The 24,328-nt window shown below is 40.4% G+C and overlaps 1 protein-coding gene across 3 annotated transcripts in view; it reads right to left on the reverse strand.

The window, feature by feature from the left end:
- The window catches only part of drosha (drosha ribonuclease III), a 106,618-nt gene that overhangs the window by 77,448 nt on the left and 4,842 nt on the right, over positions 1–24,328 (reverse strand). For all 3 annotated transcript variants that reach the window (XM_052016701.1, XM_052016702.1, XM_052016703.1), the window contains exons 3-14: positions 23,826–23,906; positions 22,426–22,669; positions 21,148–21,289; positions 20,013–20,176; positions 16,607–16,687; positions 15,501–15,587; positions 15,316–15,402; positions 13,995–14,066; positions 12,580–12,661; positions 9,353–9,427; positions 7,822–7,991; positions 4,288–4,412 (exon numbers count right to left, since the gene is read on the reverse strand). In XM_052016701.1, the coding sequence (XP_051872661.1) occupies positions 4,288–4,412; positions 7,822–7,991; positions 9,353–9,427; positions 12,580–12,661; positions 13,995–14,066; positions 15,316–15,402; positions 15,501–15,587; positions 16,607–16,687; positions 20,013–20,176; positions 21,148–21,289; positions 22,426–22,669; positions 23,826–23,906 (1,410 nt within the window). The remainder of the gene's footprint in view (positions 1–4,287; positions 4,413–7,821; positions 7,992–9,352; positions 9,428–12,579; positions 12,662–13,994; positions 14,067–15,315; positions 15,403–15,500; positions 15,588–16,606; positions 16,688–20,012; positions 20,177–21,147; positions 21,290–22,425; positions 22,670–23,825; positions 23,907–24,328) is intronic.

A 24,328-nucleotide genomic window follows, 5' to 3' on the forward strand; every position in this document is an offset into this window, starting at 1 on the left:
ATCTGAATTAGCATCATGTTAAGAGAGGGTGCAAGGTGGAAGGCTGGTTTACACAAACAATTGTAAATAAAGAAAAATGTATGGAAGAGAAATATTACACACACTGCTAAGATATATTTAAAATGCATTGCAGATAAGAGCAATACAACAAAGGCATGTACTTAATTTATAACATGAGTGTCAGTTTCTTCATTGCTTTAAAGGCAGATGTGATGCTGAAATGCGGTGGTTTGGAGAGTAAGATAGCGGTGAATACTTCAGTGATGGGGAAGTTTAATAAAGAGAATGGGAAAACAGTTGGGCATTGGAAGAATGCAAGTCGCAAGTTGATGAAAATGTGATGGTGAGAGAATGATAACAGTTGAGATTCAGAGGAGGCTTCAGAAGACATTCAGGGACATGTCTTAAAACAGCTACTAGCAATTGGCAAGCAGAGGACTTACTGGGAGGGAAAAATAAAGGGAGGGAGTTAGGAAAGAAGGAAGGACGTGTGATGGAAGAAAAAATATTATTTATATAGTGCCTTTGAGGCTAATTCCCAGATAATCAGTTTTAGGTGGTGTCTGAGGGTTAAGTGTTGGTCAGGACACCAGGGAGAACACCACTGTTCTTTGAAATGGTGCCACAAGGTCTTTTGCGCATCTACCTGATGGGGTCTCAATGTGACCTTTAATCTTAGACACGATTTGCAACATTGAAGACTCCTCACTCAGTACCACAATGGAGTGGCAGCCTTGATTTTTTTTTTGCCCAAGCCTCTACAGTGCAACGTGAAATGACAACCTGCTGACTCCAAAGTGTTACCCCTTGAGCTTAAAGACAGCACCATCTCTCTACTTTTCAATACTTATATTGTAGCTTTGGTCATTAGTTTCCTTTCTAATAGATTGACGGTTACAGAGTTAATTCCTGGCCTTCTAATGTATAACGCTTGAAGTTTCCGGTCTAATGCAAAAGTGGGGAACCCCCCCCTCCCCATATCCACTGAAGCTTCCAATACCCTCTCAAACAACTTCAGGACCCACTAACAAAAAAACACCTGAATTAGTTTATTCAAGAGATTTCCTGCTATTTCCCAAACTCCATGTTCACCTGCGCACAGGAACTGGTTATACTGTTTGAGAGCAGGTAGCTGAGATAAAAAGTTACCGGCCTTTGTGGGCTTTCCCTGAATGTTTGGTCCTTTGAAGAACACAAGAAATGTGAGCAAGAAGAAGACCAATGGACATCTAGCATTCACCATTCAATAACATCACAGCTGATCCTGCAGCTCGTCCAATTTGTACCCCAGGTGACTGTGCGAGATTGATGACTACCACATTGGCTTAACCACATTATTCCATTGAAACACGTGCTGCTGTTGTTTTTAACCAGTCCCAGAATCCTTGGCTTGCACTAATAGGTTGAGTAAGTAAACTTGCACTTAAGTAAACAAAAGCTAATACCTCCCTCCTTCATGGCCACTACTCTATTGACTATTGTTGAGTTTACCAGAGGCGTCCTTCAGTAGGTGGTAGCTCTTCATTAATGTATCAGCTCATGAAATGGGCATCAGTGATGCCATAAAACACTTAATGAGAGAAAAATTCCTCTTGACTCACTAATGCGTAACACTTTGGCTGCCAGACGTGCTCACCTTGTGATATTTTCTTATACTGAAATCAGTGAAACCAGATGTGATGGAGATGGTACAGATTGGCAGCCAATGTTCCAGCATTTAGCATTAAGCAGGATGAATTTCTATCCTAATTGTTCAATCACTTCCTTTCTGTTCAACATCATACAGCAGCAGAAGTGGGCTCACTTAACCACTGGTGTTCATTGTTGTAAACACCACCAATCTCTCCCACCTGTTACTTCCTACCACAGAGGAGAGAGTAAGCAGCTTTGCTGAGAATAGAGAAAAGATTTACCAGAGTGCTTCTAGGGAAAGAGCTCAAGTTCTTGTCCTTAGAGATGAATTGATTTACTGTTTAAAATCATGAAAAATTCAGATACTGTAAATAAGGAGAGACAACGTCTTAAGGCCAAAGAATAGACAATGTGATGGCACAGAAATAGACTAAGCAGAAGTACATTTTCTTTTCGCTCATTTCCTTGTGATCTGGTCTTTACTGGGATGGCCAGCATTTATTGCCCATTTCTAGTTGCCCTTCAATGATGTTGGTGAACTGCTTTCTTGAACCACTGCAGTTCTCCTGGTGAGGGTACTCACAGTGTTGTTGGGTAGGGATTTCAAGGATTTAGGCCCTGCGATGATGAAGGACCATGATATAGTTCCAGATCAAGAAGTTGTGTGGGAGGGAACCTACAAGGGGTGGTATTTCCATGCAGACAATGCCCTTGTCATAGAGTCATACAGCATGGAAACAGGCCCTACAGCTCAACTCTTCCATGCCTATCAGCATGCTCACCTAAGCTAGTTCCATTTGCCTGTGTTTGGCCCATATCGCTCTAAAGGGCGGCACGGTAACGCAACGCTATTGCAGCGCCAGTGACCCAGGTTCAATTCCGGCCGCTGTCTGTAAGGAGTTTGTACATTCTCCCAGTGTCTGCGTGGGTTTCCTCCGGGTGCTCCGGTTTCCTCCCACATTCCAAAGACGTACAGGTTAGGAGCTGTGGGCATGTTATGTTGGTGCCAGAAGCGTGACAACACTTGCGGGCTGCCCCCAGCACATTCTCAGTAAGGCAAAAAGACACATTTCACTGTGTGTTTCGATGTACATGTGACTAATAAACAAATATCTTATAATATCTTATAAACCTTTCCTATCCATGTACTTATCCAAATGTCTTTTAAATGTTGTTATTGTATCAGCCTCAACCACTTCCTCCGATGACTCGTTCCCTAAATGCACCACCCTCTTTGTAAACAAGTTGCCCCTCAGATCCCTTTTAAATCTTTCCCCTCTTACCTTAAACCTATGCCCTCTAGTTTTTGGTTCCCTTTCACTGGGAAAATGACTGTGCATTCTCCTTGTCTATGCTCGTCGTGATTTTATATCCTTCTATAAGATCACCTCACAGTGTCCTACGTTTCAAGGAATAAAGCCTTGGCCTGTCCAATCTCTCCCTATAGCGCTGACCTTCGAGTCCTGCCAATATTCTCATAAATCTTCTTTGCACTCTTTCCAGCTTAATGACATCTTTCCTATAACAGGGTGACCAAAACTGTACACAATGTACCAGGTGTGACCTCACCAATGTCTTATATAACTGCAACACAATGCCCCAAGTCTTATACTCAATGTCCTACCTGATGAAGGGTCTTCTTCACCACCTTGTCTACCTGTGACGCCACTTTCAACAAACTACGTAGCTGCACTCCTAGGTCCCTATGTTCCACAACACTCCCCAGGGCCCTACCATTCACTGTGTAAGTCCTGCCCTTCCCCAAATGCAACACCTTGCATTTACTCAAATTAAGAGCCATTTGCCAATCATCAGCCCACTTACCTAACTGATCAAGATCCCCCTGTAATTTTTGATATCTTTCTTTACTATCTACGATACTACCTACTTTAGTGTCATCTGCAAACTTATGAACCATGCCTTGTACATTCTCATCCTAATCATTTATATAAATAATGAACAACAGATTCCAGCACAGATTCCTGTGGCACACCATTAGTTGCAGGCCTCCAGTCCAAGAATCAACGTTCCACCATCACCCTCTGCTTCCTACTATCGAGCCAATTATGAATCCAGTTAGCTAGCTCTCCCTGGATCCCACGTGATTGGACCTTCCAGACGAGCCTCCCATGTGGGACCTTGTCAAATGCCTTGCTAAGGTCCATATGTCTTTCTTGGTGGTAGAGGTTGTAAATTTGGAAGGTGCTGTCAGTGTTGTCTAGGCAAGTAACTGTGGCAACATGGAGAAAAACTATTCTAAATGCAAAGTGTGGCTTGGATTTGAAGCGTACCAACTGACAGAGTGGTGGTTTCAGATTTAATGGCAGCCTTCGAAAAGGAAGTCAGTAAGTACCTGGAGAAAAAATTGTGCCAGGATATTGGGTGGATTGGTGATCAAAAGGACCCACGCAGATATAACAGGCTCAATGGCCTTTCTCCACATTTCTAAGGGATAAAAATTTACCCTCGGTTGGCTGCAGTGAAAAGATAATATTAGTGTATCTTCTAAAAATACAGACTGCCTGACTTTATGTCAGAACTGAATTTTTAGCTCATTTTATCCTCCCTAAAGATGCTGCCTGGCCTGATTATACTTCAGATTTCCAGCACACACACTTACATGCACGTTAAGTTTGTGTGAAGAGGTCAACTTACTGTGGGTCCCCGGCATAACTGAGCTGAGCAGGCCGAATCCCAAAATGCACTATAATTGGAAAAGTGATGACCTCAGGGTTAAACTGCTCCCGGTCCAACTGGTCAATACGAACAGAGCTGGGCTTCTGTTGAGAGAGCGGAAGTTTCAAGATTAAACAGTCATTTGGTAAATAACAAGAATCCATTAATGAAAACATCAGAAAATGATGTTGCTTAGTAATTTTGCAGCTGACATAAAATGATTTACCACAGAAAATAACCTGCTCAACTCAAGTTATACCTGGGTTATTTTTCTTCATTGTAGTACATGCTTTAGTAGGTGGTTCACCTGGTCATTGAAACCTTCATCTGTGTAATCCACGTTACGCCACGACATAACTACCCGGTAGCCCTCGTTCTTCTTTCCCTCCACTTGTGATTGAAAACTCTGTTTGCCCTATTCAAACTCATTAACTCACCATTAACAGTGCATCCGTCACCCCTTGAGTTACTCATCTTCATTAGATACAAATTAAAGATGCAACAATTTTAAAAAAATTATCATTCTGGTTTACAAATTCCTTCATGTCTCATTAGTCATTTCCAGGCTTTTAACCCTCCAGCATAGCTGCACTCCTACAAGTTTGGCCTTTTGCCTCAGCTACTAAGACCTAGCTTGGGATGTCCCTCCCTTAAGCTCTCCATCTCTCTTTTCTCCTTTAAGACACTCATTGAAATCTCTCTCGAACCAATCTTTTGGTTATTTTCTCAAATACCTTCTTATATGACAACATTAAATTTATTTGATAATGCTCCTGTGAAGCAACCTGGTGATATATAAATGCAAATTGTTGCTGTTGTATGATATCTCAAACTATAGCTCTCACTATATTAAGTAATTTGATAAATTAAGGCAAGACAATTGGAATATTTATTAAAAAAAGCCAATGAAATATGAACAACCATGTCCTCATACACCTGTAAAAAAAAACCTGACAATATGAGATTTAATATCAATAATTGAGCATGCATCTGTTACATTTTATGGGAGAGTTCCACACTTCTAACATACTTTGGCTGAAGAAGCATTTCCTACGTTCTCTTTCAAATGGCCCGATGAGCTTATGCTACCTTATCCTCAACTCCCAGTTCCTATTTACCCTATCAATTCCTTCCATGTGCTGAAAAACTGAATCAAATGAACCTCTGATATTCCGGAGAATATAGGAACAAATTATGTAAACTTTTTGCATTATATAACCCTTGGGAGTTCAGGTGCTGCATTCATTCCTGGGCAATTATGAACCTGAAGTATAGCATTTAGAACTATATACAGTTCTCCAGATGTGATTGAAGCATACCTTTGGACACACGAAGCAAGAATTTCTCCCACTTCATACTTTGGGCTTCTAAAGGCCAACTTTCCATTATCCATTTTAATTACTGAACAAATGGACATAAATATTTGATAATCAGGCTTTGCCTAGCCTCCACTTTTCTCAAAGGGAAATCTGGTAATTTTTTTTTGAGGTGAACAATGTACAATAGATTAAGGCAAGAGCTAGCCAGTTTGATAAACTATTTTGAAAAAAAAAATCATGGAATGTTTTTCCTCTTTGCAAACAGATATTCATTCTTAAACATAAAAGACAATACATTTTGCAAAAGCAAAATGCTTACCTCATTAACTTGCAAGTATTCTGCAATTAAATACAGTTTACAGCACGAAGAGCAGGTCACTCTACCCAATATCATTGACCATTAACCCACTTCAGGTTCAGACAATAAACGGTCACATTGCCAGCAATGTCCAGATCCCATAACAAATAAATATTAAAAAAACATCTGTACAGTTATTGATGCATTATTTGGGCCTTCTTTTACCCCCTTGACCTGACTCTATTAATGTGGTTATTACCTCCTTGTGCACTTATCCAGCTTTGTTTTACAACCCATTTGTTTCAATCATTTGTCGCAATAGCAAGTCCCATATTCCAGCCATTCTTTGAGTGAGTTAGTTTCTCTTGCATTTCCTGATCGGAATGTGCGCACCAAGACATACTTCAACAGAGGTCTGATCCTCAAAAATTGAACAATTTTTCCAAGACCCACTCTCATAAGACTTCAGACATACTTTTTAATTACAGCGTCAAGCAGTGGGTGGATCAAGAGAGACTATTTCTGATGGTTGGAAGTCTAAAATATGGAGTTATTGTCCAGAAATTAGCTCCAGGCTTTCCAAAAACTTCTCCACACAGAGGATGGTAGAAATTTGGAACTTTGTTCCACAAATGTCAATAGATGCTGGGTCAGTTGTTAATTGTCAATGATATGGATAGATTTTGTAAACCAATTAAGAGATATGAAGAAAACATGAATACATGGCAGATCAAAAATCAGCCTTTACCTCATTTAAATATGAAACAAATTCATTAAGTGGTCTACTCCTGTTTTTACACTGCCGGCACCAAGTTTAAAATATCACTGCTAAATTCTGTAAGAAAACTTGAAGGTTTTCTTTCCTGGAGGACCCTAGTCAGAAATGACTACAATTGAAGCAGAAACCAGAAGCCAAGCAACAACTGGAGCATCTTACCCCAAGGTGGGGATTTAGCTGCATCAAAAGTGATGCCACAACAAACAGAACACCACAGGGGACATTTTGCAGCACACACATCAATTCACATTATCCAGCTGCACATCAAGGGAGAAGCAACACTTTCCAAATACATCACGTAAGCTGTCATTACTAAAGCTCCTGGCTGCAAATCAATTGACAGCATCCATGGGCATCAGTACACTTCTCACCACCCTATCCTCTTAACATCAGCTGTGGCTTGGGGGGAGGGCACTGTCACTTCTCAATCAAAAGCTTGTGGACTTAAGACCCATGCCAGTGCACAAAACAATTTTAGGCTGACACTCCAGTGCTCCCCGTTGATGGCATGCCACAGTGGTTGGAAATGCCATCTTCCTGAAAATGCAATGTTGATGGGAAAAAAATCCCAGATCCGCCATTCCATAGAAGATGGATTTTATCTCTGGTGTCTTAGCCAACATTAAACCTTCAAACAACATCACTAAAAAAACAGTGATGCTGATTTTTGTGAGAACTCTGTTACAAATCTACTCATCTCCAGAAGGAATCACTCCATCATTGACTGCTGTGTATTCAACTGCCTGAGCTCTGGAACTCTCTACCTAAACATTTCCACTGTCTGCCTCTCTTTTCAGCTTTTGTTTCGCCTTAAAGTTGCTCTTTGACCCAACTCATGATAATCAGCCCTAATATCTCCTAAGGTAGCTCAGCACCATGTTTTTTTTGGTAACACTCATGATGTATCTTGGGCCATTTTGCACAATGAAGGTGCTTTCAGCAAGGCAAGTTGCTGTTTTTGTTGTTAAAAAAACTGCATTACTGTTGAAATCACAAGCATAAACATCAGTGAAGTCATGGTAGGTGTAACACTGCTGTAACATGACAGCAATGTTACACCTTCCTACCAGGACTACACTGCATTCTAGGCAAACCTCCACTCCCATTTTAATACATACCATGCCAGGGTAGGTGACAATCATGCCTTTACACTCTTCGGCATACTTCTGCCATTCCAGCTCCTCCCACTGCAGCATATTGGCAATCTCCTCCTCAGGAACAAGAGGTTTATTGCTGCGCAGCAGGTAAAGCAACACCTGGTGCATAGACAGTACTTCTTTCCCACTATCTGAAGACAAGAAAACAGAATACAAATGCATGAGCAGAGGAAAGTAACCATGATGGGAATTACAGTGATTAACCTTGTGACCATAAAAAATAGAAACAGGAGTAGGCCATTCTTCCCTTTGTGCCTTTTCTACCATTCAATTAGATCATAGCTGATCTTTCACCTAGATCCACTTTTCTGCACCAACCCCATATCCCTGGATTTCCTCAATATCCAAAAGTCCACTGATCTGTCTTGAGTATCTGAGCAATTGACCATGCACAACCATAGAGTCACACAACATGGAAACAGACCCTTTGACCCAACTCGTCTATGCCGACCTGGCTGCCCATCTAAGCTAGTCCCATTTGTCTGCATCTGACTGATATCCCACTAAACATTTCCCTCCATGTACCCGTCCTAATATCTTTTAAACGTTGTTGTTGTACCTGCCTCAACCACTTCCACTGGCAGCTCATTCCACATATTGACCACCCTCTAGGTGAAAAAGTTGGCCCTCAAGTTCCCAATAAATCTTTCGCTCCTCACCTTAAAGCTATGCCCTCTAGTTCTTGATTCCCCAACCCCGGGTAAAAGACTGTGTGCTTTCACCCAATCTATGCTCTCATGATTTTATCCATCTTCAATAAGATTACTCCTCAGTCTCCTATACTCTCAGCTATGGATTTCCAAAGATTTGCTACTCTAGGGAAGAAATTTCTTTACATCTGTCCTAAATGATCAATCCCTTAGTTCAAGGTAGCCCAGCCAGAAGAAACATCACCCATGCCAAGCACCATAAATATACTGATTAATCTTGTATTGTATGGAGAATATTCTTGGGAACCCCACTGCTAGAAGGAAAACAGACCCTTTACATAAATTCTGGAAAGACATTTACTGGCTGAAACTGAAAAAAAACATGCCTTTGAGGCAAGTTGGCAATGGTCTCAGTTCTGAATCTTAACAGTTATGATTAAAATATAAAGTGGTGGACTGTTGTTTCTCCAAGTAGCCCAAAAATGCAGGAACCTTGGACAAGACAGCTTGCTGTCTATCTCATATGGGATAAGGAAACACTGACATAAGATGCTAAAGCTAATACCAGAATCTTAGCTGTCCAGAAAACCTGTCCTAATATACATATATAATACATAGTAGGGCAGCATAGGGCACTTTCCCCAGTGTGCTGGTGACATCCCACTGAATAGACTGATGGTAACTTATGCTCCAATAAAAGTAGCATTGATTCATAACTAGGTTGTTTTGCTTTGAGGTTTAGAATGTAATCTTTTTGTATCACATCAAGCAAGCAAGCAAGACACAGTGTATTTCTTGTTAAAAGCATACTTGAGTAATTTGACAGTAACATCATTACTCACCAGGTATTGATCTAACAAAACGGGGGAGAAAATGAAATCTTGGGCAGGATGCAGCTCCATTCTCAAATACTGGACCTAGAAAACACCAAGATTTATATACATACATTCACTTACACACACTTGCAAATGTCATAAATAAGAATAGTCACCAGTAAATCCAATAAACAATTCAACAGAAACCTCTTCCCCCAGAGAGGTATTAGAATGCTCAACACATGACCATAATGCACGGGTGACGTGGATAGTATGGTACATTTCAGAGAGTTAGAGGAACACACAAGGAGGGAATAGAAAGACCAAACTTGTAGTTGGAATTGGTTTATTATTGTCACTTGTACCTCGGTACAGTGAAAATCTTGTCTTTCCTACATTTCATACCGATCAATTCATTACACAGTACATTGAGGTAGCACAAGGTAAAACAATACAGAATGCAGAATAAAGTGTAACAGCTACAGAGAAAGTGCAGTGCAGGTAGACAATAAGGTGCAAGGTCACAACAAGGTAGATTGTGAGGTCAAGAGTCCAACTTATTGTACTAGGGAACCGTTCAGTAGTCTTATAACAGCGGGATAGAAGCTGTCCTTGAGCCTGGTGGTACGTGCTTTCAGGCTTTTGTATCTTCTGCCCAAAGGGAGGGGTGACAAGAGAGAATGTCCAGGATGGGTGGGGTCTTTGATTATACTGGCTGCTTTACCGAGGCAGCAAGGAGTATAGTCATAGTCCATGGAGGGGAAGCTGGTTTCCATGATGTGCTGAGCTGTGTCCACAACTCTCTGCAGTTTCTTGCAGTCATGGGCAGAGCAGTTGCCATACCAAGCCGCGATGCATCCGGATAGGATGCTTTCTACGGTGCATTGATAAAAATTGGTGAGCGTCAATAGTTATTAGATATTTTGAATCAGTCAAACTCCTGTGAGCCTATGGATAGGGAATCAGGACAGAGTCTAGTATTTAAAGAAGTTAAATGCCTGTGAATATTTTGATCAGTGAACACAGGATGTATTCAGACCTCATTCTGTCCTTGCTTTTCAATTTCCATTCTAAATACTGATCTTCACATTTTATAATGGAATTTCGCTTAAGTAAATTTGGAACTCCGTAATTACACTGCCTTTCCATTAGACACCAGTCACTGATTCAGAAGGAGGTTAACTCTGAAAGCAAAACAGTGAAGTGTGCCGGTGTTTAAATTTACTATCAACAATCAACGAATCATACATAAAATGAGCTTTTCAACAGAGATCTACTGCTTAAATCAAGCAATTGTAGTGTACCAAAAGAATGAGCTTTACATTGCATTCAAAAATAACTCCTGATGTGGTATTTTATTGAAAAGCTCAGTTCACTTCCAACTCTGGCACTGGTTTTCTTTTACAGTGGTTGCAAAACTATTAGTAAATGAGTTAATTTCATTTTCACCAAGTTATTTTTTTAATTATTTACTGTCTCAAAGTATCATAACTGTTCCAAAATATCTAATATCTGTGAATTTGGTCTTTCTATACCTTTCTCCTTTATGTGTTCCCTGAAATGTACTCATACTATCTGTATCAACCAACGCATTATGGTCACACGTTCCATATTCTAGCTCCAGGAAAAGAACCTTCTCCTGAACTCTCTATGAGAGTTACTCGTGACCATTCTTGTTTTTATGGCCTTTAGTTGTAGATTCACCCACTAGTGAAAACAGCAGTGTAGCAATTCTTTTGTTCTCAAGAGAGGGCACTAAAAGACCTATTTCAGTCATGGGCCTGCAACTGTCCAAGATCCATCGCTGATCACAATGGATGTACCATTTGCTGTGTGGTAAAGAATGCACAGAAGTAAATTCGTCTTCCAGAGTGGAAGAAAGAGGGCTGGCAGTTGGAGTAAACAGAGGTTGGATGAGGTGATGAGCTGATCCTTCGGGAAGTCACGAGGAGGTGGAATTGTTGCAGGGGTTGGTACATTTGTGACAGGGAGGGTGTTGTGTTGGGGGGGTGGTGGTTGGGGGAGGGGAAATGTGATCTGAACCCCCCCCCCTATGGAGAGAAGGTATGTCAAAAACATTAAAGGGGGCTTACCTGGACCAGGTTGCCAGCACAAGGGCTAGCATTTGATCCAGGAAGCCACTTTAAGCAGCACTGATGAATGACACACATCCTGTGTAGTAACTGATGCAGGAATCACCGCACTGCAAAGGTGAGCTGTGACTGGAACTGCCAATCAGAGCAAAGCAGCTTGACCCAGATATGACGTCAATCCCATTCACCAAGACTGTCTGAAATAAGCTATTTTCCAATGCACAACACTGAAACAAACAGTGCTGCAAAACTGAACACCTCGCCCAACCTTTCTACAATAACCCAATTAAACCCTTTCATACTTAATGTTTCTTACCAGTAACCCCACCACCACCCCTCCCCCACAACTTTCTCATTCCCACACAAAAGAAATCCAGCCTGATTTTTCTTCTCAATAGGTATAGCCCCACATTTCCGGTGCCACCCATTCAAATGAGTTAAATTGTGCTGGTTAAATAGAATGGAGAACACCAAAATTCTGCCCAATATTAAAAGTCAACGAAGCTGAAGAGAACCTGTGCCCCTCCAACCACATCACATCCAAGTAAAAGGGAAGATCCACTCAATGATAGACAGAAGCACATGCTAGGAAGGTGAAAACAAGTATTTCCTGTTAATTAACCACAGGCTTGCACTGGTACAGCAGCATCCTTCATAACCTATTTCAGGTCTTCCCCAAGTGATTTACAGCCAATGGATACACTTTTGAAATGTGGTCATTGCTATATTCCAGGAAGGACAGCAATGTGAAAATGACCAGAACATCATGAGAGCAATATTGGTAGTGAGCCAGGAATAACACCCCTGGCATTTTTCTAAATAGTCCACCTGAGAACACCGAGGAGCTATTGGTTTGGTGTCTCATCCAAAAGCAGCATCTTCCAACCATGCAGCACTCCCACGATATGGCACTGAAATGTCAACCTACAACTTTATATTTAGGTTTCTGGAATGAAACTGGAACACACAAACTACAGACTCGTGGAGGTGAAAGTGGCCACAAGAGAGCCCTGGGTGAAACTGGTACAAAGGACAATTCCTCTGAACATGTGCCAAAACAAAATCACCAAATGTAGGTGTGCCACATATGAATGCAAATACAATGTGTAAAAAAAAACACTTGATTTTTTTAAATCTTAAAATAATTATATTTTACATTACCAAGAATATTCCAGTCATATAGTTCCAAAATATCCTTGTACAAGAATGAGGAGAACATTTCCAATCCTTTCACACAGAAATTCTGCAATCGAAACAAAAACGAAAATCCCAAGTCTTTGAAAAGCCAATAAAAAGCAACTTTAAAAGCTTTTACAAAATGAGTAGTCTATGCTTCTTTTTCATTCATAGAAATATATAGCACTACAACACAGAACAGTAAGCACAGAGAATAGCCCTTCAAATTCAAATCCTCAAACTGGAGGCCATTATCCCCAGACTGGCCGAGAAAGAGTTATTTAGACTAATCCTTCTTACTGGCTTAGACTTTCCCTGTGGGTTATTTCCTTCCCGTGCTCACCCCAATACTATTTAAATTGTGATGGCATTTCTTCCTTCCACAATCTTTTCAAGCAATCAACTCCAGATCCTATGACTCTTTGGATGGGGAAAAAGAAATGCTCAACTTTCCTTTAACCTTTCTACCAACTACCTTAATTCTATGTCCCCTTGTTATTAAGATATCTGTTGTTCCCCACTAATTCTTTAGGTGAAATGAAAACATGAAAACATGAAAACATTACATTTTATCTCAGAAACCAAAATAGAACATGTATTAAAAAACTAAGATAATTGATTCTGCAAGACTCAGTTCTATATAAATTGTTGTAGGATTTAAAGCAGGATGAGACCACCAGCAAGGACGTTGTCTAATCACGGTTTTAAATTTTGCAACCTGACCTTGCACACTGCTACAAACATTTCACTCAAAAGTGATACAATGACCATCTTCAAAACATTTGTTTAACCATCTCCTCCTGACATTCCATAGCATTACCAGTGTCAAATCCCACCACCATAAACATCTACGGGAGATCACTAATGGCCAGACAGTTAATTGGGCCAGTCACAGTTATATTGCAGCAATAAGAGCAGGTGAAAGGATAGGTGCCCTGTGTTGAGTGACTGAGCCATCAAACATTTACACCATTTGCAAGACACGGGTCAACAGTTTGATGGAACACTATCCACTTGTTTGAATGGGTACAACTCAAAGGACACCAATTAAGCCCACCACCACCCAGGACAAGTTAACTTATTTGATTGGCATCCCATCCACTCCATCAAGTCACTACGATTGCAATCTTTCCAACTACAAGATGTCTGGTACAAGCACAAATGTTGTTCGGGTCTTGTCACATACAGTTTTCTGAGGACCAATGATGGAACTTAATTTTTTTTTTCACAAACATCAGCCTTCCCTTACTTTCAGCACTTCAAGGCAGTGATCAGCACATTATCAAGGACAGTTAGGATTGCCAACAATATCCACTTCCCATGAATTAATATGGGAGATCCATTAACGAATATATATCTTTTAACTACAAGGTATTTAACAAAATAAAATTAGTACTTACCTCTGGCATCATTTCTTCTATGAAATGAATAGTGTAGTCAATATTGAAACGTATGACCTTACATAAAGGAATCTGCAAAATTAATATCAATGCATATTCAGTTAGACAATATCATTTTTTTTTACTCAGTATGTGGAACACCATTAATTTTTTTGTTGAACATTTAAAGATGTGCTTGGGTATATTCTGCTTAAAAAGCATGAGATTATTATTAAAACATGCCCAGATGTAGAGGAAACAAAACATGTTCACTCAAACAAAGTAAACTCTGTTTCCTTAGGACACTGGTGGAATATACTGTGAGGAAATGTGGAATTATTTACTGCTTGGAAAAATAGATTTTTTTTAAATGTTGGAAGAAATTAAACATTGCTGTTGAGTGTCAGGGTAAGGTCAGACATTTAAGACTGAATGGAGGAGAAATATTTGGAATCCTCTACCCACCACTGGACCCCACCTGAGGACTTTGGCGGCTTAATTGTTATGAAAGTATCCTAATCCAAGACTGATAGTCTTTTTGAGCATTAAGGGAATCATCAATAGAACCAAGAATCAAATGGGGCAAATTAGAGAAATCAGCCATGTCTCATGGGAGTCTACTCCTCACTGTCCACTCCTGTTTCCATTCCTTATACCATCATAAGGTCTTTGAAATTTTTTTATATTTTGCAGTATCAAACAATTAATTGAGTGATTGTGCTTTTTCCTCAATCTTAGGATTTTCAAGAGGCACGTCAGCATTCACTTATAATGCATTTGGTTTGCTCAACCACGACAGGACAGATTTGTCTCTTCAAGACACAAACATATCATCAATCTTCAGGGACTGGAAAACCAATTGAAGAACATAGATGGATCGCCGCATCAGTTGCATTAAATTGAAGCATTAAATGGGATCCTTCACATTGGATCCATTGAGAAATGGGATTTTAAAATCATAAGACAACAGAAGGCAAAAAGAGGTAGTTTCTTCCCCCCCAACCCCCCCCCCCCCATACTTGTGATTTCTTTCGGCGTTAGCCCGCTCACCCTGGTCTTCCCCGCAGCCTTGCGAAAACTACCCTCCAAGCATTTATCCAATTTCTTGTTGAACACTCTCATTAAATCTGCCATTTCAGGCAAAGCATTGCATATCACAATTCACTGCATAGCACAGATAAAACATTCCGGGTGTAAAAGCTTTTACATAACATATTTTGTGACACTTAAAACACCATCTTGCCTTCAGATCAATATGATCTGATAGGACCCATGCCACCCTTACGAGGAGAATGCACTCAGTGTAATGGAATGGCTGATAATTTACAACTGCAGTACTCACATTATTAAGAGGAGTGTGAGAAAAGAGAGAAAACCCTTCAAAGATGTACTCATGATCATCATACTCTATTACAGTTGGTCGGTCAGTCTTAAAAGAAAGAAAATCAAGGTTAAAAGCAAAATCAGCGCAGGATACAATTGAAAAAAGTTTATACTATGTTCTTGTAAAGCTAACAATACAATTACCAAGAAATTAGTAGGTGGAGAAACTGTAATTCGATAGTGGAATAATTTTCCTGCATTATTAGTCATGGGACGACACGCTTCAGTTGCCTAGAAGGAAGCATTTCAAATCATGATCATTTCCAACATTACAAAAGAAAAGCACAGCACAATATTTTTGTGTGTCCTCTTGGCCATTAATGGACTGCAGTCATGATTGGATTTTTGTTATCAAGTTGTTTTAACAGACTTGGCACAGGTACCTCCAAACCCAGCACATTGGTGTAACTAACCTCTCAAATTCAGAAGGGCCTAATGGTTTGTCAAAAACATACATGGGTGGCAAAGTAACACAGCCACGATGGTTGCTGCTGCACAGCTCCAGTGACCTGGGGTCCATTCTGACCTTGGATGCTATCTGTATGGAATTTGCACATTGTCCCTGTTAGTGTGGGTTCCTCCCTGGGTGCTCCAGTTTTCTTTTATGTTCAACGATGTGCTGCTGGGTTAATTAGCTACTCTGTTGCCCTGGTGTGGACAGATGGTAGGAGAACCAGGGTAGTTGATGGGCATGTGAGAAAGTAAGAGGTTACAGGAGGCGAGTGGGGGGAATGTTCTGAGCGTCTGAGAGCCACCATTGACTTGATGGATCGAAGGGCCTCCTTCCATATTGTAATGAAATATGAAACATCTCAAATTCTCTGGTTCCAGATGTTAACTCTCTCCCTTGGTGCCAGCAGTCAGTAGCACTCTTGCCTTTTGAGTCAGAAAGTAGGGAGTTCTAGTCCCAGTCAAGAGAAAGTTGCACCAAAATCTAGGCTGACCCCCCAGTGCAGTGCCACCTTGTCAGGGAAGTTATCCTTTGGATGAGATGGTGTACTCTGATGCATCCTGTCTGTCTTAGGTGGTCCCAAAAGATCCCACGCCATCATTTCATAGGGGAGTTATTCCTGGCATCAGTAAACACGAAGTTGCAGTTAAACAACTGCACAATATAAGTGTGTTTGATGAGAGAAAAGAAATAAGTGTCCACACAGCAATGCTTCCAGATATGGATCAAACCACAAAAAGAATGCACAAAGTTCTATTAAATTAAAAAAGACTCAAATATCTTAGCAAATTAGTCTTACCTCTTCACCAGGGTAAATGCTATGTCTGATCCCGGTTCGCTTAGCCTTGGCACTACATTTACACAGTGGGCCATCGTTCATCTGTGAAACAAACAGATGAAAACTGAATAAAAATCAACAGTGGAAATTCTGAGGAATATATAATCTCAAGTTACCAATAGGACTTTTTTTGGGACGTGGGAATCACATGCAAGGTGAACGTTTAATGTCCATCCCCAACTGTTGTGACCTTGCACCTTATTGCACTGCACTTTCTCTGTAGCTGTGACACTTTACTCTGTACTGTTATTGTTTTTACCTGTACTACATCAATGCACTCTGTACTAACCCAATGTAACTGCACAGTGTAATGAATTGACCTGTACGATCGTTATGCAAGACAAGTTTTTCACTGTACCTCGGTACAAGTGACAATAATAAACCAATACTTGTCCTTGAACCACTACAGTCATTGTCACACAGCTCCGAAACAGGCCCTTTAGCCCAACTTGTCCGTGCCAACCAAAATGCCTATTTATGCTGATCCCATTTTCCTGCATTTGGTCCATAACCTTCTATTCCTTTTCTATCCATGCACATGTTCAAACGCTTTTTAAATGCTGTGACTGTATCTGCCTCTATCACCTCTTCTGGCAGCTTTTTCCATATATCCACCCCACCTCTGTGTAGAAAAACTTGCCCCTCAGATCTCCTTCAAATATTTCCCCTCTCACCTTAAATCTATGTCCTCTAGTTTTAGACTCCCCTACCCTAGGAAAAAGCCTGCGACTATCTACCTTATCTATGCCCCACATAATTGTATGAACCTCTATAAGGTCACTTCTCAGCATGCTGCACTCCAGTGAGAACAATCCCAGCCTATCCAATTTCTCCTTGTAATCCCTCCATTCCAGGCAACATCCCAGGGAAATCTCTTCTGCATTCTTTCTAGCACTACCAGATCCGTTCTATGGTGTTGTAACCGGAATTGCTCACAAAACTCCAAAGTGTGGCATAACCAACATCTAGTACAACTGCAACATGATGTCCCAACTCTTGTACTCAATACCACTGCCCATGAAGCAAGTCTGAGCAGTAAAGTAATTCCCACAAAAATAAAATGATTTTAAGTACAAACAAGGAGAGATTGAAGCTAAACCCCTACTTTTCAGAGTGTAGACGAATTCAAGGCAACTCTCATAAAGACAAGAGCTTATCTTCAAAGAGTTAGGGCTGCACAGTAGCGTAGCGGTTAGCGCGACGCTATTACAGCGCCAGCGATTGGGGTTCAATTCCCGTCACTGTCTGTAAGGAGCTTGTACGTTCTCCCGTGTCTGCGTGGGTTTCCTCCGGGTGCTCCGGTTTCCTCCCACATCGCAAAGACGTATGGGTAGGTTAATTTGGGTTTAAAATGGGCGGCGCGGACTCATTGGGCCGGAAGGGCCTGTTACCACGCTGTAAATAAAATTTTAAAAATTTAAAAATTTAAAACTGAGGCATCTGTATCACAATCTGAAGTCCATGTGGTGAAGACAATCACACAGTCATGGTCACTTTTTATTGATACATGCATTTTAATTCCAGATTTAAGTTATTGAACATAAATTCCCCAGATGCTACGGTGTAATTTCCACTTGGTCTATAATCCAAGTTCCTGGATTACAAACCCAGTAGTTTCATCACTATGCTATAACACCTTTTCTTGCCTTTGTATTCAACATCGTGTTTACATCTAATCATCTCACTGAGTCCTTAGAACATTGTGGTGAAATCATTCCAGGATGAGATCCAGATCCAAGAGTAATTCTGCACAAAAGAGGCAGCAGAAATATGAAACTCTACGAAATGTCTGGAAATCAATTGGAAATTTCAAAGCCAAGATTGAAAGATTTTTGTTATGAGGTTTTCAGAACCAAGATGGAATTAAGGTGTGGATCAGGCTTGAACAACATAAATGGTAAAACAGGCTTGAAAGGATTAATGAAGAAGGGAAAATCTATTTTAAACAAGAACTTCAATACAAAAGGAAAAATATACTGCTGATGCTACACATGTGAAAGATGCATTCTATTAGAACCTTAGCAATGACTTAACCACAATATTGACATTTTCTGTCAGACAAAAGCAGCTGTCAACAAATGATAAATCTTGATTGCTGTGACCAAGTAAACTGGTATGGCCAAACTTAAGGCCAAACACCCATTAAACTTCAGAAGATTAAATGTGTGCTAAAAAAACCTCAATGAACTCACCTTACTAAACTCTGAACAACAATGAGTCTCAGTGTACATCAATGTGCCAGGTCATTGAGATGTGCATGAGACAAATATGAAGGAAATGTGGACACAAAGACTATAAAGATTAATCGACATTAAGGCTTTTCATTCCAGTTGACAAGGATAAAATGATCTTAGTTTAACATTAATAAGGCAATCAAAGATTCTAACTAAGTTTTTCTTTAATCACAGAAAGCAGACCTGGCTGATGAAGCCCAGCAATTATGGTCCCCAAACGGAATGGTTTGTTAGGCCATTTCAGTGAGTTAAGACTCTTTTACGTCCAACTGAGAGGGCAGATAGGGCCTTAGTGTAAAGTCTCATCTAACAGGTAGCAGCTTAAACAATGCAGAACTTCCTCAGTACCACACCAGGAATGCCAATCTAGATCTTTCTGTTCAAGCCTCTTGAGAGTGAGAGAAACTAGGAAATCCTCTGAAAGGTGAGCATACTACCCAGTGAGCCAGGAACAAACCATACAAAGAAAATAAGAAATAGAAGGAGGCAAATTGGTAAAAGCAGTTGACTGACAGTTTTTCCCCACCTAGTTAATTAATTATTTGTCTCAAATATTTCACTAATAATGTAAAACCATTATTTCTGAGTTAATCATATCAGTCACAGGTTGTTAATTTTTTAGCATACTCCTCATAATCTAGGGTACTACTCAGTGCAAAGCCTGGAAATATAACCTACAAATTTGGCCCATTTAAGTCAGGGCATGTTGCATCCAGCAAGGGTCAGCCATTCCCTTTTAGAATTATTTTAAGAAAAATTATTGGAAAAAAATTCAGAAAATTAAGAAAACCACAAAATTAATCAATCTGGGAAAAAAAAAGAGAAATTTTTTGGGAATGTTCTGGTGAAAAGTCATCAACCTGACCTATTCTGTTCCTCTCTCTCCACAGATGCTGACTGACCTGCTGAATCTTTCCCTCATTTTCAGTTTTCTTTAATTCAGCAGGCTATTTAATTTTTGCAGAAAATTCATGACCCTTGAAAAAAATCCTATTTTCAAGGAAATTATTTCACTGAGAGAGGGTTCCTTCTCGCAGATTCATAAAAATCTACAGCATGGAAAGAAGACATTGGGCATTGAGTGTTCACATCAACTGTGTACTGTATTGCTACCTGAGAAAAGGCTGACAAACCTGGCCTGGATCATTGTACCAGAGCTCCTCATGCAGTCGGTCAGGATGTGCTTTTCGACGTTTGATTTCTTCGATGACATCAATAATCTCGGAATCTGAGCTGCATGTACTGCTTCCACTGCTGTCATCATCGGAATCACAGCCCGAGTCACTGGAGCTGTCCTCTTGAGTGACAGAGTTCACATTAACATTATAATTAATGACAGATCACGAGGGTGATGGAAAAATACAAAATGCTTCATATGGTTTCAGAAATATCGAAAGGAAATGGCATGCATGTCCAAGCAACTTTTATGCAGCATTTACTTCATAAACAATGATGGACCTTTGAAATCAAGTCACTGTTCTAGTGTAGAAAATCGGGCAGCCAATTTGTGCACAGAAAGTTCCCACAAGCAGTAAAATAGTCTGTTTTGTAGTGTTAGCAATCCAACAGATGTGACAGATTGGCAGATCCTGTCCTCTTTAAACCAAGAAGGCTAAAATATTGTATTATTACAAAACTGAGACTATTAAAGCGAGATACAGGTGACAACAAAGCACAATTCTAATAGTGTACAATGGATTGGTTATCAGATTCTCCTTTAAGCAGGTCCAGAATGAATGGAGTTAAAAGTGGTTACAGCCATCAGCTTCCATAACCTGCTAGGAACACGCATCTCACAGCAGATGAAATAGACTGAGAAGAAAGGAAAAACATAGCTTGGTTCAGAAAATTCTTGGCACTATGTGGTTATGGTGCTCCCACTGTTTTGTGAGGAGGTCACCCAGAACCTTTTGAAACAGATAGAAATTACCAAGATCCTCTACCATCCCATTGGTCACATCCTATAGCAATAAGGCCAAATCATGGTAACAATATTGTATTCCAAATCCAACCACTCACTGCACTTAAAGTTTTTCCTTATTTTGCTTCTCATCCTTTTGCCAATTGCCTAACAACAAAAATGTTATTGCCTTCTAAGTTATCCACCCTTGATTCAGACTGAATCCTCATGATATTAAGCACCTCTATTAAACCTTCTTTGCCTTCTCTGCTCTATCCAATCTCCTCACATTCTAGAACCATTCAAATAAATCTTCTGTCTTTTGAGAACTTGCCTATATATTGTCAAGTAAAATCAAGCTTTCTCACCTGGTTCTTCATCCAGTTTGGATTTTGGAGGTTCCCAGGCAGGTCTAGCGGCTTTGGCCTTCTCCTGTCTCTGCCCAAGCTCTTCTTCAAACTTTTTATAAAGATTTCGTAGTTTACTTGTGCCAACAACAGTAGAGTCTCCCTGGAACATTAAACATTGCTTTTAATACAAAACCCTTAAACGTGAATCATTTTCTACATAGCTATAAACAGAAAGAGTGCTTGCAAAACTGTTATCCCTTAATTCTTCTCCATTTCCCAGCCTCTGGTGCTGTGTAGAGTTGGCACAATCTTTCTTTGACCACATGGATTTCTCCCAGGTGCTCCAGTTTCAACCCACACCCCAAAAATGTGCTGGTTGGTAGGTTAATTGTCTACTGTAAATTACTCTTAGTGTAGGTAATAGAAGAATTGGGGGTGGGGGGTGATGGTGGAGGGGATGGGGCAGGGATGGGGGGGGACTTGATGGGCATGTGAGAGACAACAGGTTTCAGGGAAATAAATGGGGAAATGGAAGTGATGGGATTACTCTGAGAGCTGGCTGGCATGACTCCATGGGCTGAATAGCACTAGAAAATATGAAAAAAAGAAATAAGCAAACCATACAGCACAGAACAGGGTCATTTGGCCCATTGCGCATGTGCCAGCTCAATGCAAAAGCTATTTAATTTAGCTTATGCTAACAGTTTTCAATATTATATTTTATACCAACCATATAAAAACTTTCATTAAAGGACACTTACAACACTGTGTACTGTCCTGTTCTCTATATAACAATAGAGGGGCACTAAAAAAAGACAGAAGGAAATATATAAAGTTGACACCAGAACTGATAAATTACACCCATCAATAAAAATTGGACCAATTGGTCTTTCTTCCCTATAAAAGAGAAGGCTGAGACCTAAAATTTAAGATTTTGACAAGATAGCCAGAGAGAAAATGTTTGAATATGGTGGGAGAGGGGCTGTGGTGCAAAACTAGAGATCACAATCACTAATAATCCAAGTGGGAATTCAGGAGAAACTTTACCCAGAGAGTGGCCACCGTCTGCAGAATCCATCAACACAAGGAGTGGTTGAGGCAACTAGAATGGATGCATTTCGAAGGGAGTGAAAAGGAACAATAAGGAGAAAGGAATAGATGGATTTGGTGGTACAATAAGAATAAGGTTGGGAGGAGATTGTGCAGAGAACAAATGTATGTGTCGACCTCTTGGACTTTAAGGGCTTGTGCTTTGTTAACACTTTGTGATCCTCTGCAATACATCAAGCACCTTACCACCTGATCCATGGGATCGCTGGAATAGTAATTCTCAGAGTGTGTGCATCTTATCCAAACTGGCTTTGTATTTAGCAAGTCTTCCTCCTCTCGCTCTTCCTCAATTTTTTCAGCAAAGGTGATCTCTTCTGCCTCTTTGCTTCGAGCGGTTGGAAGAGATTTCTCCTTACTTGAACTGTGCCCAGATCTTCGGTCTCTCTCGCCCTCCCAGTGAAGTCGTTTCTTTTCTCTACTACTTGAGCGGCTTCAACAAAAAGCACAGAAATATCTCATTTGCTTTCAAGGCTTGGAACATGAAAAATCTTGTCTTTCCAACCAAATACTCATTACACGCCCTGGAAAGTGAAAGTGACTTTCAAAGAAAAAAATATGCATAGTACAGCAGATGCTAAAAAAATTACATGTTTAGACAGTCAATTCTGGGGACTTTGTATAACTATGGCTCATTTTCCTATATTCAAAGGGTGATCCACTTGAGGAGTTTAAAACGTTAAGAAGAATTGACGGGATAGATACAATGATGAACGTCCCATTGCAACAATATCAAAAACAAAAGAGCATGACATTAACATTAGATCTGCTTCCATAACTAAGCCAAGGATGTAATAAATGAATAATGATAACAATCACACTGCAACTTCAAAAGTAATAATGCAACACTTTATTTTGATAATTACATCATCTTAAAATCTATGCTGTGTTAAACCTGACAATAACACAGCAGTCCACGTTCAAACGAATGGGAGTGATCTGTTCCCAGGAAAAAGCAACTAGGATTGTTGAAACAATGTCCGTGTGTTCTCCCAGGATAATATCATGACTAAATTCTCTTTCAAATGGATTTTAAGTGTTACTATTTGTGAGTGTCAAAGACATACACAGTTGTAATACCATCCACATTTTTAGCAGATACTGAGCCTCCAGATGGGACCTCCACAGCTATCAAAACCTCCTGTGAATGCAGCAGCCTGACTGCACTAAAATGACTCCTAGGCTGTGCTTTGAAAGAGATGCTGGGGGCTGGGCTCATAAGACTGTATCCACGACCACAACAGAACAAACAGCGTGGCCCAGAGGTAGACAGCCAGCAAAATCACAGCAATAAAAGACTTGTCCCGTCACAGGTTTAGAATAAACAGCTCACACCGATAAAGGCACCTTTGCCAAAAGTACACTGCAAAGGGATTCATAGGAGAGCTTTCAAAAACAATGACATCAAGCCATTTAAGAAGGTAGCTGGGCAAGTGAGCTGTTCATTAAGAAGCATCTTATGGCAGATGGACAGTGAGGTTTGTCCTTTGGCCATGGCAGCCAAGGGCATGGCTGATGACAGTGGTATGATTAAACAACGTCAAAAACACTTTTGAAGGAATGGGAAAGAAGAGATGAGAAAATCTCACCTGCGTGTCCTTTTCCGCTCTCGTCTGTGCTGCCTTTCATAGGATGGGGACCTGTAGGTATCACGATGTTTGTGCCTCTCCCTGAGAAACGCAAAATAAGATAGATAAGACAAGATCTCTTTATTAGTCACAAGTACATTGAAACACACAGTGAAAAGCATCTTTTGCGTAGAGTGTTCTGGGGGCAGCCTGCAAGTGTCGCCACGCTTCCAGCACCAACATAGCACACCCACAACTTCCTAACCTGTACGTCTTTGTAATGTGGGAGGAAACCAGAGCACTCGGAGGAAACCCACGCAGGCTCACGGAGAACATACAAGCTCCTTACAGACAGTGGCCGGAATTGAACCGGGTCGCTGGCACTGTAATAGCGTTACGCTGGCTGCTACACTACCATGCCTTATTTAGTTCATCTTAAAGTTAGGAGGGGCCAATATCACAGGGAAGTATGAGCTCTTCATAACATCACAATAGAAAATAAAAAAAACATTCTTACATGGATT

This window comes from Pristis pectinata, chromosome 5 (genome assembly GCF_009764475.1).
Source record: "Pristis pectinata isolate sPriPec2 chromosome 5, sPriPec2.1.pri, whole genome shotgun sequence".
Lineage (NCBI taxonomy): Eukaryota > Metazoa > Chordata > Chondrichthyes > Rhinopristiformes > Pristidae > Pristis > Pristis pectinata.